This window comes from Salvelinus alpinus, chromosome 1 (assembly GCF_045679555.1).
Source record: "Salvelinus alpinus chromosome 1, SLU_Salpinus.1, whole genome shotgun sequence".
NCBI lineage: Eukaryota > Metazoa > Chordata > Actinopteri > Salmoniformes > Salmonidae > Salvelinus > Salvelinus alpinus.
In genome coordinates this window covers 16,392,355-16,409,845 of record NC_092086.1, presented here as the reverse complement: position 1 = coordinate 16,409,845, position 17,491 = coordinate 16,392,355, and the positions used below count along the sequence as shown (strand labels likewise).

Here is a 17,491-nt window from a genome sequence, read left to right as displayed (position 1 = left end):
GGCTTTGAACAGGGCACCTGGCTCAGCCCGGTTCCAAAAGGAATGCAATCAACTTTCTCCCGGTGGAAAACACGCTTACCCGGGCCAGATTAATCGAATCGCCTCATTGGTCTAGAGGTGTGTTCGTTCCATAGTAGGTCCATGCTAGTTTGAAAGACTGGTGCAGCCTGCTAACACTAAACTCGCGAGTTGCGTCAACCAGTCTTCATATATAATATAGGCAACGTTTTGCCATGCGCTTTGTATGAAATGCCGCGGAAAGAACGGTGCAAGAACCGGGAAACATTTTCCACTAATCGTCAGTCACCAGTTTTGGACATTATCTGACACATGCCAATAATTCTCTAGCCAGGGAGTTGAAAGAAGGCAGTGTGAGTCCAAGCAGGTGTCACTGGGTAGGCTTACACAAGACGGCCCAGACAAGGTTTCTCGGGTTTGATTAACCAACAGGACACTTGGAAACATGTCGGAGAAACGCCGGTCGAGATGGTATTTCGGTGGACTATCCTCAAGTGCTGCTGCCTGTATTACACACCCCTTAGATCTGATCAAGGTAAGATATGAGTGGTAAGATATGTAGAGGGGATCTGATCAAGGTGAGATATGTAGAGGGGATCTGATCAAGGTGAGATATGTAGAGGGCATCTGATCAAGGCAATATATGTAGAGGGTATCTGATCAAGGCAAGATATTGTAATGAGACATGCAAGGAGGAGTTCTCCTGTCCCGAAGCCCAGCGCGCAATTGACTTTGCCACTAAAGTATGCTCGATTTGCAGAGTCAATATCTGCATTTATAGAGCCCGCAGGGGGGCTATTACATGTCATAATACCCATCAAAAATAGTTTTTCCAAAATATTAGAACCACTTAAAATAAGTGCTGTGTTTCGTGCAGGTTTACGATAACCATGTAAATCTCTCTCTCGGACAAGGTGACTTTTGTCAATATAATCGGCTCTATTTACTCTCAGATTTGAACATGTTAATTAGCATAAAAGTAGACTTCATGCAAGACTACAAATCCCTGCAAGCCCCTGGACATCATCTCCAGCAGACACCTTTGCTAACAGGTATTGTATCAATTTAAAACGTGCACAAGACCATTCACAGAATTGTCCACCTAAAGAAATTTAGCATTTTTTTAAAAAATTACTACATTTAGCTAACATTAGATAGTTAATCCAGAGATTCTTACCTTTGCCTCGATTCGGCAGTCTGGTCCAGATGGTCATGGCATTTATAGCTCTTTATGATAGCAACATTAGCAGCTAATAAGCATATACAGTTTTTGGGGTGGGTAAATACAGGTGAATGATATGATTATTCATTGACTGTCTTTGATAAAGCTGCGTTTGAATGCCAGAGCATGTAAGTGGGCCAACAAGAGCAATCAGTTTTACCAATTTGACTTCAGATTCTGACGCTTATCCACGTTTCTCCAAACATCACATTTCAAAGTGTATTTGACAGCCTGGGTTGCTCCTCCTGCTTCTGGTTCATTTAAGGGTTAAGGTTTTGGATAGGGTTAAAACATGATATGTGTGTGTGTGTATGTGTGTATATATAATATGTCTACCACTGGGATTGAACACACAACCTCCTATGCTGAGCACTAGGAGCAACCCCAGATGTCTAAAACACATCGTTTGGAGCAAACAATGTCAGTAAACATCAAAATCTGAAGTCAAATTTGTAAAATCGTGAGATTGTGTTGACTCACTTACATGCTCTGGCATCCAAAAGCAGCCCTGCTTTAGGCTATCAAATAACTGTTGATAAATAATCCGTTCAATGGATGGTATCAGTAAATGAATGGCTGCAACAACGGTCTGACGAGCACAACTGGCGCTGCATAACAAATGAGGCCTAATTAGACAAAATAACAATTAAGTAATTTGAACAAAATATTAAGTTGTTCAAACGACTCAGTATCTCATTTAAATGACTTAGTATCAGGTTTGAACGACTTAGTAAAAAAATAATATAATAACGACGTCATTCAAACCTGATACTAAGTCGTTCAAACCAGATGCTAAGTCGTTCAAACCAGATGCTAAGTCGTTCAAACCAGATGCTAAGTCGTTCAAACCAGATGCTAAGTCGTTCAAACCAGATGCTAAGTCGTTCGGGTGAGATTATTCTAAGACTACGTTTTTTTCTCTTCTTCCTTGGCCTTCAGGGTTTCCGTAAATAACAAATGGTCTGAATTGTACCAATGGTCTGATGTTTCTAGGAATTAGGCCTAATAGTTCACTTCATCGGCTCTCCTACTAGACTAATATTTAATACTAGTGAATTATACAGTTTACTCTAATATTACAGTTTACTCTAATATTTAATACTAGTGAATTATACAGTTCACTCTAATATTACAGTTTACTCTAATATTTAATACTAGTGAATTATACAGTTTACTCTAATATTACAGTTTACTCTAATATTTAATACTAGTGAATTATACAGTTTACTCTAATATTACAGTTTACTCTAATATTTAATACTAGTGAATTATACAGTTCACTCTAATATTACAGTTTACTCTAATATTACAGTTTACTCTAATATTACAGTTTACTCTAATATTTAATACTAGTGAATTATACAGTTCACTTTACTGGTTGTAATATTTTTTTGAGTCTTCTTGATGGTTCCTTATCTTGGTGGTGGAGAAAGTGGGAGTTGTGACTCTGACATCATCACGTCCACCAGTTGTCATGTAAACATTTAGACTTTGGTCTTTGACTGTTGTTGTTCTGTGTGTACTTTGACTTCCAGTTGATGCATTATCAACATCGCACACAATGTAGCTATTTATTCATTTAAAAAAAAGTAATATGAAAACTTTACGTTGACATTACTACTCTCTACTGTGTCTCTTCCTGGTGTTTGATATATGTTCTCCTCCAGGTGCACCTCCAGACACAGCACGAGGTGAGGATGAGGATGATGGGAATGACCATGAGTGTGGTGCAGAGAGAAGGTGTTCTGGCTCTCTACAGCGGCCTCAGCGCCTCCCTCTGCAGACAGGTGGGTAGATACGCGCCTCCCTCTGCAGACAGGTGGGTAGATACGCGCCTCCCTCTGCAGACAGGTGGGTAGATACGCGCCTCCCTCTGCAGACAGGTGGGTAGATACGCGCCTCCCTCTGCAGACAGGTGGGTAGATACGCGCCTCCCTCTGCAGACAGGTGGGTAGATACGCACGCCGCCATCGCCTCCAAGAGCGAGAGTGTTGTGTTAAATACACTTCTTGTCATATTCTGTATGTTCTATTGTCTCTATGATCAATAGTCAGTGGCACTAGCATCGAATAGTCCCCGTGATATGCAACTTTTCAGGGAAGTCAGGAACCAATACACGCAGTCAGTTAGGAAAGCAAAGGCTAACTTTTTCAAACAGAAATTTGCATCCTGTAGCTCTAACTCCAAACATTTTTGGGACACTGTAAAGTCCATGGAGAATAAGAGCACCTCCTCCCTGCTACCCACTGCACTGAGGCTAGGAAACACTGTCACCACCGATAAATCCACGATAATCGGGAATTTCAATAAGCATTTCTTTACGGCTGGCTGTGCTTTCCTCCTGGCTACCCCATCCCCGGCCAACAGCTCCGCCCCTCCCCGCAGCTACTCGCCCAAGCCTCCCCAGCTTCTCCTTCACCAAAATCCAGATAGCAGATGTTCTGAAAGAGCTGCAAAACCTGGACCCGTACAAATCAGCTGGGCTAGACAATCTGGACCCTCTCTTTCTAAAATTATCCGCCGCCATTGTTACAACCCCTATTACCAGTCTGTTCAACCTCTCTTTCGTATCGTCCGAGATCTCTAAAGATTGGAATGCTACCGCGGTCATCCCCCTCTTCAAAGGAGGTGACACTCTAGACCCAAACTGCTATAGACCTATATCTATCCTACCCTGCCTTTCTAAAGTCTTTGAAAGGCAAGTTAACAAACAGATCACTGACCATTTCGAATCCCACCGTACCTTCTCCGCTGTGCAATCCGGTTTCCGAGCTGGTCACGGGTGCACCTCAGCCACGCTCAAGGTCCTAAACGATATCATAACCTCCATCGATAAAAGACAGTACTGTGCAGCCGTCTTCGACCTGGCCAAGGCTTTTGAATCTGTCAATCCCCGTATTCTTATCGGCAGACTCGACAGCCTTGGTTTCTCAAATGACTGCCTCGCCTGGTTCACCAACTACTTCTCAGATAAAGTTCAGTGTGTCAAATCGGAGGGCCTGTTGTCCGGACCTCTGGCAGTCTCTATGGGGGTACCACAGGGTTCAATTCTCGGGCCGACTCTTTTCTCTGTATATATCAACGATGTCGCTCTTGCTGCTAGTGATTCCTTGATCCACCTCTACGCAGACGACACCATTCTGTATACATCTGGCCCTTCTTTGGACACTGTGTTAACAAACCTCCAAACGAACTTCAGTGCCATACAACACTCCTTCCGTGGCCTCCAACTGCTCTTAAACGCTAGTAAAACTAAATGCATGCTTTTCAACCGATCGCTGCCCGCGCCCGACTAGCATCACTACTCTGGATGGTTCTGACTTAGAATATGTGGACAACTACAAATACCTAGGTGTCTGGTAGACTGTAAACTCTCTTTCCAGACTCATATTAAACATCTCCAATCCAAAATTAAATCTAGAATCGGCTTCGCAACAAAGCCTCCTTCACTCACGCTGCCAAACATACCCTCGTAAAACTGACTATCCTACCGATCCATGACTTCGGCGATGTCATTTATAAAATAGCCTGCAACACTCTACTCAGCAAACTGGATGTAGTCTATCACAGTGCCATCCATTTTGTCACCAAAGTCCCATATACCACCAACCACTGCAACCTGTATGCTCTCGTTGGCTGGCCCTCGCTACATATTCGTCGCCAGACCCACTGGCTCCAGGTCATCTATAAGTCTTTGCTAGGGAAAGCCCCGCCTTATCTCAGCTCACTGGTCACCATAGCAACACCCACCCGTAGCACGCGCTCCAGCAGGTGTATCTCATCCCCAAAGCCAACACCTTCTTTGGCCGCCTTTCCCCTTACAGTTTTTTGCTGCCAGTGACTGGAACGAATTGCAAAAATCGCTGAATTTCGAGACTTTTATCTCCCTCACTAACTTTAAGCACCAGCTATCTGAGTGATCTTACCGATCGCTGCAGCTGTATACAGCCCATCTGTAAATAGCCCATGCAACTACCTACCTCATCCCCATATTGTTTTCATTTACTTTTTTGCTATTTTGCACACCAGTATTTCTACTTCCACATCATCTGCACATCTATCACTCCAGTGTTAATCTGCTAAATTGTAATTACTTCGCTACTGTTGCCTATTTATTGCCTTACCTCCTTACGCCATTTGCACACACTGTATATAGATTTTTTTTCTATTGTGTTATTGACTGTACGTTTGTTTATTCGTTGTGTAACTGTGTTGTTTGTGTCGCATTGCTTTGCTTTATCTTGGCCAGGTCGCAGTTGTAAATGAGAACTTGTTCTCAACTGGCCTACCTGGTTAAATCAAGGTGAAATAAAAAAAAGTATTCAATAATTATCTCTGTTGTCCCCCCCTCCCCCAGATGACATATTCTCTGTCCCGCTTCGCCATCTATGAGACAGTGAGTGATCAGATGAAGGACAGGACCCATGGTTCTATGCCCTTCTACCAGAAGGTCCTTCTGGGGTTGGTTGGAGGTACACACACACTGTCTTCACACTGTGTTTTAACCACAGTGTTGTCTGTTGCTACACAGACCTAAACCGGCTGGCTCTAATGACAACATGATTAGCTCTGTAATGCTCTGTCGTACACTTTTCACACCACCGAACTGGGCCAAGATTACACATCCACTATAGTTGCTGGAACCGTGCTGGATGGAACGGATGACAGGAGGCTGCTGAGGGGAGGACGACTCATAATAAAGTCTGGAACGGAGCGAATGGAATGGTATAAAACATCTGGAAAACGGTTTGATATAATTTCACTAATTCCGCTCCAGCCGTTACCACGAGCCCGTCCTCCCCAATTAAGGTGCCAGCACTGTAGAGCACCACACTACTGTGTATCAGTCTCACCTTTCTGCAGGTGGATTCATTGGGACCCCAGCAGACATGGTTAATGTCTGTCTGTCTGTCTGTCTGTAGGATTTGCAGGTGGATTCATTGGGACCCCAGCAGACATGGTTAATGTCAGGTGAGTCATGTCTAGAAATAAGATGACTGAATATTTTAAGAATTGTATTGCAGTCGTCCATGGTTGATAATGTCCACTAGATGTCAGTGATGACATGCATTATATTGCTTTACTCAACCATTCAATAGATCAGGAATGGACAACAGCCTTCAGGGGGACTGGAGTGGTTTCACACTGTTCCCCGTCATCCCTAGCAAACACAGCTGATTAAACTGATTGCGTTCTAAACTGAAGATCATGACTAGTTGATTATTGGAGTCAGGTGAGTTAGCTGGGGCCAAAGTGTGACACCAATCAGGCCCCAGAGAACTGGAGTTGTCCGTCCCTTTCAATTCAGTAAACAAATGTACAGGGCAAAACATTCATACTTGCCACATTTTCTTCCCCCCCCCCGATCCAGAATGCAGAATGACGTTAAAGTACCACTAGAACTCAGGAGAAAGTGAGTATGTGAGTTAAGTATAGTAAAATAATATGATAACTTACACAACGCTGGTAAGGATCATCTTGGGAGAGATGTTGACCTTCATAAGTGTTGTTTTCCTCCATCTCTTCCAGTTATGCTCATGCACTGGATGGACTGTTCCGCGTATGGAAAGAGGGTAAGTAAGGTTGGTTGATGGTGCATCGTTGGGATCAGGGAGAGGTTGAAGTCACTGGACGATTTCAAGGGACACAGTTGCACTAATGACATGGTATTTCTCCATAGAGGGAATGAAGAAGCTGTTCTCTGGAGCCACAATGGCATCCTCTAGAGGAGCACTGGTCACTGTTGGACAGGTGAGGTCCTATGGTGGGTTTGTGTCTGTGGGGGGTGTTAACGTGTGTGTCTTTGTCCAAAATGTATCAGCGAGACTTAACTTCTATTTTATTTATCTGTAGCTGGCCTGTTATGATCAGGCCAAGCAGCTGGTTCTGGGGACTGGAGCCATGCAAGACAACATTCTAACACACTTCCTGGCCAGCCTCATCGCAGTGAGTGTCCAGTTTACACAGGAGCTGTGGGTTAGTGATGTGGAGACAGGAGCTGTGGGTTAGTGGTGTGGAGACAGGATCTGTGGGTTAGTGGTGTGGAGGCAGGAGCTGTGGGTTAGTGGGGTGGAGACAGGAGCTGTGGGTTAGTGTTGTGGAGACAGGAGCTGTGGGTTAGTGGTGTGGAGACTGGAGCTGTGGGTTAGTGGTGTGGAGACTGGAGCTGTGGGTTAGTGGTGTGGAGACAGGAGCTGTGGGTTAGTGTTGTGGAGACAGGAGCTGTGGGTTAGTGGTGTGGAGACAGGAGCTGTGGGTTAGTGGTGTGGAGACAGGAGCTGTGGGTTAGTGGGGTGGAGACAGGAGCTGTGGAGACAGGAGCTGTGGGTTAGTGGTGTGGAGACAGGAGCTGTGGGTTAGTGGTGTGGAGACAGGAGCTGTGGGTTAGTGGTGTGGAGACAGGAGCTGTGGGTTAGTGGTGTGGAGACAGGAGCTGTGGGTTAGTGGTGTGGAGACAGGAGCTGTGGGTTAGTGGTGTGGGTTAGTGGTGTGGAGACAGGCGCTGTGGGTTAGTGGTGTGGGTTAGTGGTGTGGAGACAGGAGCTGCGGGTTAGTGGTGTGGGTTAGTGGTGTGGAGACAGGAGCTGTGGGTTAGTGGTGTGGAGACAGGAGCTGTGGGTTAGTGGTGTGGAGACAGGAGCTGTGGGTTAGTGGTGTGGAGACAGGAGCTGTGGGTTAGTGGGGTGGAGACAGGAGCTGTGGGTTAGTGGGGTGGAGACAGGAGCTGTGGGTTAGTGGTGTGGAGACAGGAGCTGTGGGTTAGTGGTGTGGAGACAGGAGCTGTGGGTTAGTGGTGTGGAGACAGGAGCTGTGGGTTAGTGGTGTGGAGACGGGAGCTGTGGGTTAGTGGTGTGGAGACGGGAGCTGTGGGTTAGTGGTGTGGAGACAGGAGCTGTGGGTTAGTGGTGTGCAGACAGGAGCTGTGGGTTAGTGGTGTGGGTTAGTGGTGTGGAGACAGGAGCTGTGGGTTAGTGGTGTGGAGACAGGAGCTGTGGTGTGGAGACAGGAGCTGTGGGTTAGTGTTGTGGAGACAGGAGCTGTGGGTTAGTGGGGTGGAGACAGGAGCTGTGGGTTAGTGGTGTGGAGACAGGAGCTGTGGGTTAGTGGTGTGGGTTAGTGGTGTGGAGACAGGAGCTGTGGGTTAGTGGTGTGGAGACTGGAGCTGTGGGTTAGTGGTGTAGAGACAGGAGCTGTGGGTTAGTGGTGTATAATGCCCTCTGCTTCTCTGTGTAGGGAGGTTGTGCCACTGTCCTGTGCCAACCACTGGATGTCTTGAAGACCAGGCTGATGAACTCAAAAGGGGAATATGTGGTAAGTTTGTGTGTGTGTGTGTATACTGTAGATCAGGGCTTGTCAGTTCCAGTCCTAGGTATTTGCAGGACTGTAGCCTAACACTGTACCACCCCTGATACAACTAGTTAAGGGCTAGATGATTCATTGAATCAGGTGTGTTGCTACAGGGATGGAGTTAACATGTGCATTCACGGTGGGTTCTGACTCCCCAGGACTGAGGACAATGCCGGTGTAGATGTTGTGTAGGGATTTCACTGTGAACTGGTATGACTTTTTTTAACCTCAGTAAATCTAACCCTTCTCCACCCCTCTCCACCTCTGGCAGCCTCTGTGTTGCTGTTCTGATGCCGTCAAGTCCATGGAGGCTTTATCTGTCAGGCTGCTGCTTGTCATTGCTCTGACAGTTCTGTTGTTGATGGTCAGGGAGGGAGGGATGGAGGGCAAACGAGGGATGGAGGGAGGGATGGAGGGCAAACGAGGGATGGAGGGCAAACAAGGGATGGAGGGCAAACGAGGGATGGAGGGTAAATGAGCGACGGAGGTATTGGGATGGAGGGAAGGTAAATGAGGGATGGAGGGTAAATGAGGGATGGAGGGTAAATAAGCGACGGAGGTATTGGGATGGAGGGAGGGAAGGTAAATGAGGGATGGAGGGTAAATGAGCGACGGAGGTATTGGGATGGAGGGAGGGAAGGTAAATGAGGGATGGAGGGTAAATGAGCGACGGAGGTATTGGGATGGAGGGAGGGAAGGTAAATGAGGGATGGAGGGTAAATGAGTGATGGAGGTATTGGGATGGAGGGAAGGTAAATGAGGGATGGAGGGTAAATGAGGGATGGAGGGTAAATGAGGGATGGAGGGTAAATGAGCGACGGAGGTATTGGGATGGAGGGAAGGTAAATGAGGGATGGAGGGTAAATGAGTGACGGAGGTATTGGGATGGAGGGAGGGTAAATGAGGGATGGAGGGTAAATGAGCGACGGCGGTATTGGGATGGGGGGATGGAGGTAAATGAGGGATGGAGGGTAAATAAGCGACGGAGGTATTGGGATGGGGGGATGGAGGTAAATGAGGGATGGAGGGTAAATAAGCGACGGAGGTATTGGGATGGGGGGATGGAGGTAAATGAGGGATGGAGGGTAAATAAGCGACGGAGGTATTGGGATGGAGGGAGGGAAGGTAAATGAGGGATGGAGGGTAAATGAGTGATGGAGGTATTGGGATAGAGGGAAGGTAAATGAGGGATGGAGGGTAAATGAGGGATGGAGGGTAAATGAGCGACGGAGGTATTGGGATGGAGGGAAGGTAAATGAGGGTAGGAGGGTAAATGAGTGACGGAGGTATTGGGATGGAGGGAGGGTAAATGAGGGATGGAGGGTAAATGAGGGATGGAGGGTAAATGAGTGACGGAGGTATTGGGATGGAGGGAAGGTAAATGAGGGATGGAGGGTAAATGAGGGATGGAGGGTAAATGAGGGATGGAGGGTAAATGAGCGACGGAGGTATTGGAATGGAGGGATGGAGGTAAATGAAGGATGGAGGGAGTTAGGCATGGGTTGTTTTCAACCATCAACCATAAGCTGCATTAAGAAGTGTCGTTGTTTTGGATTGTGTTTCTTCTGTTCCAGGGGCTGCTACACTGTGTGAGAGATACAGCTAAACTGGGACCCAATGCCTTCTACAAGGTAACTGTTGTTTAATATCACTGTGTGAGAGATACAGCTAAACTGGGACCCAATGCCTTCTACAAGGTAACTGTTGTTTAATATCACTGTGTGAGAGATACAGCTAAACTGGGACCCAATGCCTTCTACAAGGTAACTGTTGTTTAATATCACTGACAATGAAGTAGCATAGTTAACATTGCCTTAAACCAGCGGTGTTCAACCCTTTCTCCTTGAGAGCCATCCTCCTGCAGGATGTTGTTATTTTGTTAATTTAACACCTGGTTCTGCTTGCCAGCTGGAGCTTAAAGGGATAATACAAATCAGGAAACTCTTGTCAATTTGGTAAAAGCCTGTATTCTCTCAGGCGATTTTACAGCTAACTAGCAACTTCACGTGCTCATATTGACTTTGGTATTATTATGTGTGTAGCTACGTTTGCTAGCTAGCTACGTTTGCTAGCTAGCTACGTTTGCTAGCTAGCAACATAGCTAGCAACATAGCTAGCAACATAGCTAGCAACATAGCCATCCCAGAGAGAGAATTGCATTGTGGGTTTTGTAGTCGACTTGAGCTGCAACCGATTTCCACAAAGATTTTAATGTTGCTACCAAGCTTGTTATAACGACAAAATGAAACATTTGTTCACAATAAATATTGTTGTCATTATTTAACGCTGTAAATCATAGGAATTAGTGTTTTCTGGTGGATTATTTGCGTTAGCACGAGAGAAGTGAGTTCGGGACAAACTGAAAGTATACAAAGCATGTAAACGTTTAAATCAAACTATTATATTGATCTGACTATTCACAATAATCATTTTATTGTGTGCCTACTCATGTGCTGGCCATGTTCCTATTGGTCAGTCACCGGGATTGGCTCGTAACATCAGCCACACTACACGATAAAGAACTTTGTCGGCGCCTACGACCGCACGTAGTGGTACTGAACCAGCAGACCTAGACCCTGTCACACTGAACGAACCAAGACCTAGTGGTACTGAACCAGCAGACCTTAGACCCTGTCACACTGAACGAGCCAAGACCTAGTGGTACTGAATCAGCAGACCTTAGACCCTGTCACACTGAACGAGCCAAGACCTAGTGGTACTGAACCAGCAGACCTTAGACCCTGTCACACTGAACGAACCAAGACCTAGTGGTACTGAACCAGCAGACCTAGACCCTGTCACACTGAACGAACCAAGACCTAGTGGTACTGAACCAGCAGACCTTAGACCCTGTCACACTGAACGAGCCAAGACCTAGTGGTACTGAACCAGCAGACCTAGACCCTGTCACACTGAACGAGCCAAGACCTAGTGGTACTGAATCAGCAGACCTAGACCCTGTCACACTGAACGAGCCAAGACCTAGTGGTACTGAACCAGCAGACCTAGACCCTGTCACACTGAACGAGCCAAGACCTAGTGGTACTGAATCAGCAGACCTTAGACCATGTCACACTGAACGAACCAAGACCTAGTGGTACTGAACCAGCAGACCTAGACCCTGTCACACTGAACGAACCAAGACCTAGTGGTACTGAATCAGCAGACCTAGAGCCTGTCACACTGAACGAGCCAAGACCTAGTGGTACTTAATCAGCAGACCTAGACCCTGTCACACTGAACGAGCCAAGACCTAGTGGTACTGAACCAGCAGACCTCGACCCTGTCACACTGAACGAACCAAGACCTAGTGGTACTGAACCAGCAGACCTCGACCCTGTCACACTGAACGAACCAAGACCTAGTGGTACTGAATCAGCAGACCTTAGACCCTGTCACACTGAACGAACCAAGACCTAGTGGTACTTAATCAGCAGACCTAGACCCTGTCACACTGAACGAGCCAAGACCTAGTGGTACTGAACCAGCAGACCTAGACCCTGTCACACTGAACGAGCCAAGACCTAGTGGTACTGAACCAGCAGACCTAGACCCTGTCACACTGAACGAACCAAGACCTAGTGGTACTGAATCAGCAGACCTTAGACCCTGTCACACTGAACGAACCAAGACCTAGTGGTACTGAATCAGCAGACCTAGACCCTGTCACACTGAACGAACCAAGACCTAGTGGTTAAACATTAAACAAGCCAAGACATCCGACAATCGTTTACCGCCGAAGAATTTGCCCACGACGTGGACATTTTTGTATGAAACGGCAAAATCGTGGTATAAGACGGCTGCAATTGTAGTCAGTGGTGGGGCTTAAGACATTGACTGACCTGAATCAGGTGTGTCACAGCAAAGACTGGAGACAAAACCCCAACACCCAGTCGCTCTCTAGGAGGAGAGCTGGTCTCTACATTAAACACAATGCTCAGCTTGAAAACACACACAGTGCACCCCTTTAATTCCACCTGCCATACAGACTGGTAAACTTATGGTCTCTCTCCTCTTTAGGGTTTGGTTCCAGCAGGGATCCGTCTCATCCCTCACACAGTTCTCATTTTCATCTTCCTAGAGCAGCTCAGAACCTGCTGCGGCATCAGGATCGTCACCTGAGAGGGGTCAGGGGTCACCACCTGATCACCTATTTATTGAGTAGTCTGAAATGTGACCTCTGTGTCAGGACTGCCAGGCCACGCCCACTCCCTTTGTTCCCTGTTCTGTTCTACGTGAGCAGGAAACTTTAATCCACCTGCAACCTCCCCCATCCTAAACCCCACCATCTGGATACAGACTAGTGACTGACTGAAGGGGGGGTTCTGGATACAGACTAGTGACTGACTGAAGGGGGGGTTCTGGATATAGTGGACTACGTTTGACCAGTGCCCTATTCCCTATGTAGTGCACTAGGTTTGACCAGAGCCCTGTGCCCTATTCCCTATGTAGTGCACTACGTTTGTCCAGAGCCCAGTGCCCTATATAGGGAATAGCCTGCCATTTGTGAAACCGATTTAAGTAATCCATCTGAACTGGAACAGCCTCTGTAGAATGAACCTTGACCCACATGTCTTTAGATATCGTAATGGCTGCTAGAGGGCGCCGTTACACTGTGGTTATGATGTAGGCGTTCTCTGCAGACGTCCACGATGGCTGTACCAGGTCTTAACGTGTGTAAGTGGGTTGGTTGTATGGGAGCGTGCCACTTATGTGGAGTTTATTGTTATTCACGCCACTGCTGAAGGTCCATATGTTTTTGTATTGTAGGTTACATATTTCACATTGATGATGGCTACTTCCTGTTTCATTAATGCACGGTCAGTTGACTGTCGAAACGACAATGGCAGGAAGAATGTTTCATTGGGCTAATGAATGGACTGATGAATAAATGATTGCCTGTATAGTAGTAAATACCAATATGTCAATAAATATGCTTGTTACAGAGATTATTTCATACCTACCTGCTTGCCTGCCTCTGTTCTATATGGTAGTATCTTTCCCTCTAGTACTCAGTGACTGTATAGGTCTGCCACAAGGTTAGGTGTCTGGCTGTGTTTAATGTTCTCTGTTTTACATTACCCACTGATGTCATTTCATAGTTCTCCAACTCTTTCAAACACTTGGATCTCTGGACTGGATCAACACTTCAGTGAGGGACAGCTTGCAACACCTAGTTACCTGGATATTCAACAGTCCCTTTATTTTTCTTGTTGTTATAATAAATGTAGAGAGCTTCAGAAATGATTTTCAAACTTGATGCTGAATATTGTGGTTGTAGTTCCTTTTCTGCCAACATTCTCAGCTGTAAGACAGTGTTCTAATTCCTGTGTGTGGGTGGGTGTGGTGTGTGTGTGTGGGTTGGGGGGGGGGGTTGGATGTGGTTTTGCATGAGTGTGCACTATCTAGAGTCCTGCTGTCAGATGGTGTTGATAATTTGCCATCCCACATATTTAACCTGCAGCTCTGCCTCGGTCTAGCTGGCTCTGGGCTTCTGCAGTACAGGACTATACAAGGCTTACTGAACGTCAAACGTCTGGCTTGGTGCTTCTGCAATGCAGGACTATACAAGGCTTACGGGGGCTAGAAGACTACACACTACGGGGCTAGAAGACTACACGCTACGGGGCTAGAAGACTACACGCTACGGGGCTAGAAGACTACACGCTACGGGGCTAGAAGACTACACGCTACGGGCTAGAAGACTACACGCTACGGGGCTAGAAGACTACACGCTACGGGGCTAGAAGACTACACGCTACGGGTCTAGAAGACTACACGCTACGGGGCTAGAAGACTACACGCTACGGGGCTAGAAGACTACACGCTACGGGGCTAGAAGACTACACGCTACGGAGCTAGAAGACTACACGCTACGGGGCTAGAAGACTACACGCTACGGGCCTAGAAGACTACACGCTACGGAGCTAGAAGACTACACGCTACGGGGCTAGAAGACTACACGCTACGGGACTAGAAGAATACACGCTACAGAGCTAGAAGACTACACGCTACCGGGCTTGAAGACTACACGCTACGGGGCTAGAAGACTACACGCTACGGGGCTAGAAGACTACACGCTACGGGGCTAGAAGACTACACGCTACGGGGCTAGAAGACTACACGCTACGTGGGCTAAGTACATGTCAAACAGTCAAAGCTCTGGAATGCATGTTGACTCAACACTGAGATGGTGTTAAGGGAGGGGTCAGCCTGCCTTGCCCATTACTGTTCATTCTGTTCACATTAGCACGCTCTGTTCAGTGATGTAACAGGGTCGACATGAACCAACGCTCTGTTCGGTGATGTAACAGGGTCGACATGAACCAACGCTCTGTTCGGTGATGTAACAGGGTCGACATGAACCAACGCTCTGTTCGGTGATGTAACAGGGTCGACATGAACCAACGCTCTGTTCGGTGATGTAACAGGGTCGACATGAACCAACTCTCTGTTCAGTGATGTAACAGGGTCGACATGAACCAACGCTCTGTTCGGTGATGTAACAGGGTCGACATGAACCAACGCTCTGTTCGGTGATGTAACAGGGTCGACATGAACCAACGCTCTGTTCAGTGATGTAACAGGGTCGACATGAACCAACGCTCTGTTCAGTGATGTAACAGGGTCGACATGAACCAACGCTCTGTTCAGTGATGTAACAGGGTCGACATGAACCAACGCTCTGTTCAGTGATGTAACAGGGTCGACATGAACCAACGCTCTGTTCAGTGATGTAACAGGGTCGACATGAACCAACGCTCTGTTCAGTAGTGTAACAGGGTCGACATGAACCAACGCTGTGTTCAGTGGTGTAACAGGCGTTACTGTGCAGTATAGCTTCCTTCTCAGTCCCTTTGCAGAGCTCTGACCAGGGATCCTCTGCCTCGCAAGCATACGTGACCACGTGACAAATCGTGACACAGTATACGTCAGTCTACTTTATTCTCACAGTATTGTAGCTGGCAGTGGCACAGGTCTATAGATCTGTCATCTGCAGTCCAACCTACCGAGTCAATGCCCTGGAAAAACCGATTACCCTCCCTAGGTTAGTGTTAAGTTTAGGGGTTTGGTTAAGTTTAGGGGTTTGGTTAAGGTTAGGGGTTTGGTTAGGGTTAAGGCAAGGGTCAGATTTTGGCTAGTTGGGTTGTCAATGGGATGCAAGCCAGAAAAGTCCTAGTCTCTCCTGAGAGGCCCAATTAGATGAGATTTTTTAAATTCCAGACACAATGTTAGACAGTGGAGGGGTTCCATATTTTCAGTTCTCTCAGAAGTCCAATTAATTCACAGCAGCATAGAGGGAGTTATCACTTGATTTAGAAACTTTAAGTCCCATGGTGTGACCTGTTCAGTTCTGGTTGAGAAGTCATACAGTGCACACAAGACTGACATTTTCAATATCAACTGTCGACTCCCTCCACCCAGGACATACAATGATGTTGAATTGTACCTGTTGTTCAAATCAAACGCTGTCTGGAAAGTAACAATTGGATCTTGGCCTGATTACATCCATCTGCTGCTTCTCTTTGGATCCTGGCCACTGAGACAGTTGATTACTGGCCTGATTACATCCATCTGCTGCTTCTCCTTGGAGCCTGGCCACTGAGACAGTTGATTCCTGGCCTGACATCCATCTGCTGCTTCTCCTTGGAGCCTGGCCAATGAGACAGTTGATTCCTGGCCTGATTACATCCATCTGCTGCTTCTCCTTGGAGCCTGGCCAATGAGACAGTTGATTCCTGGCCTGATTACATCCATCTGCTGCTTCTCTCCAGAGCCTGGCCACTGAGACAGTTGATTCCTGGCCTGATTACATCCATCTGCTGCTTCTCTCCAGAGCCTGGCCAATGAGACAGTTGATTCCTGGCCTGATTACATCCATCTGCTGCTTCTCTCCAGAGCCTGGCCAATGAGACAGTTGATTCCTGGCCTGATTGCCTTCTCCTCCTTGGAGCCTGGCCACTGTGGCAGGGCTTACATCTGTGGCTTGTTTTTTACGGGAGTGGGGACTTGATATAGAAACGTGCAGTAGTCCCACGGTGTGACTCAGGATTTGAGGGGAGAAAATCTGACTGAGCATGTTAGCAGATACACATAGACTTCCAGTCATTGTGCTAATGCTAGTTAGCATTGGCTCACCGAACTACCTCTAACTTTCTTCATACTGGGCACAAACACATAGAAATGGCAGTCACAAGTTCATCTGACTTAGGGGAAGTAGATAACGTGCCTCATTGGCAAAATTCTGAAGTATCCTTTTTATAATTGGTCAAAAGATCAGAATTGGGCTGACTGTTTGAACACAGCCACTGCTGTGTAAATTAAATATACTTCTGAAATCAGCGATCTACAATTCATTGTATCCCAGAGTTTATATTCATTAATTCCCCAAATCCCAGTCACAGTGAAGCAGGTTAATACTTGTGGTTTGTATTTTATCAAGCACTCTATGGCAGATAAAAAACATGAGAATGTCCAAAGTTGAGTTTCGACACAAAACACCACAGAGGTCAACTCACTACTCTTTTCTGTCTCTTGCGTCTCTTTTTCTCTCAATACGGACCAGGACATGGAAATATGGCTGGAGAATGAAATAAACTCTATCTCTCTCTCTCTCTCTATGCTCGTGGTGTGTGTTCTGGTCTTCACAATTCAGAGATAATACATGGGAGCATAATCACATTAATATTAACCCAAAACTGGAGGGTAATCACATTAATACTAACCCCAGACTGGAGGGTAATCACATTAATATTAACCCCAGACTGGAGGGTAATCACATTAATATTAACCCCAGACTGGAGGGTAATCACATTAATATTAACCCCAGACTGGAGGGTAATCACATTAATATTAACCCCAGACTGGAGGGTAATCACATTAATATTAACCCCAGACTGGAGG

The 17,491-nt window shown here is 46.5% G+C and overlaps 1 protein-coding gene across 2 annotated transcripts; it reads left to right on the top strand.

The window, feature by feature from the left end:
* On the top strand, positions 1-13,550 carry slc25a10a (solute carrier family 25 member 10a). Of its 2 annotated transcripts, none has more exons than XM_071392670.1 (11): positions 1-553; positions 2,908-3,027; positions 5,598-5,712; positions 6,163-6,211; positions 6,612-6,653; positions 6,770-6,813; positions 6,921-6,991; positions 7,094-7,186; positions 8,474-8,551; positions 10,162-10,218; positions 12,608-13,550. In XM_071392670.1, exons 1-11 carry the CDS (start codon positions 464-466, stop codon positions 12,707-12,709), a joined length of 861 nt encoding a protein of 286 aa, XP_071248771.1. In that variant the 5' UTR covers positions 1-463; the 3' UTR covers positions 12,710-13,550. The 2 variants fall into 2 exon arrangements, with proteins under 2 accessions (XP_071248771.1, XP_071248781.1); XM_071392680.1 differs by lacking the exon at positions 1-553 and adding an exon at positions 684-1,070.
* Positions 13,551-17,491: the final 3,941 nt, after the last annotated feature.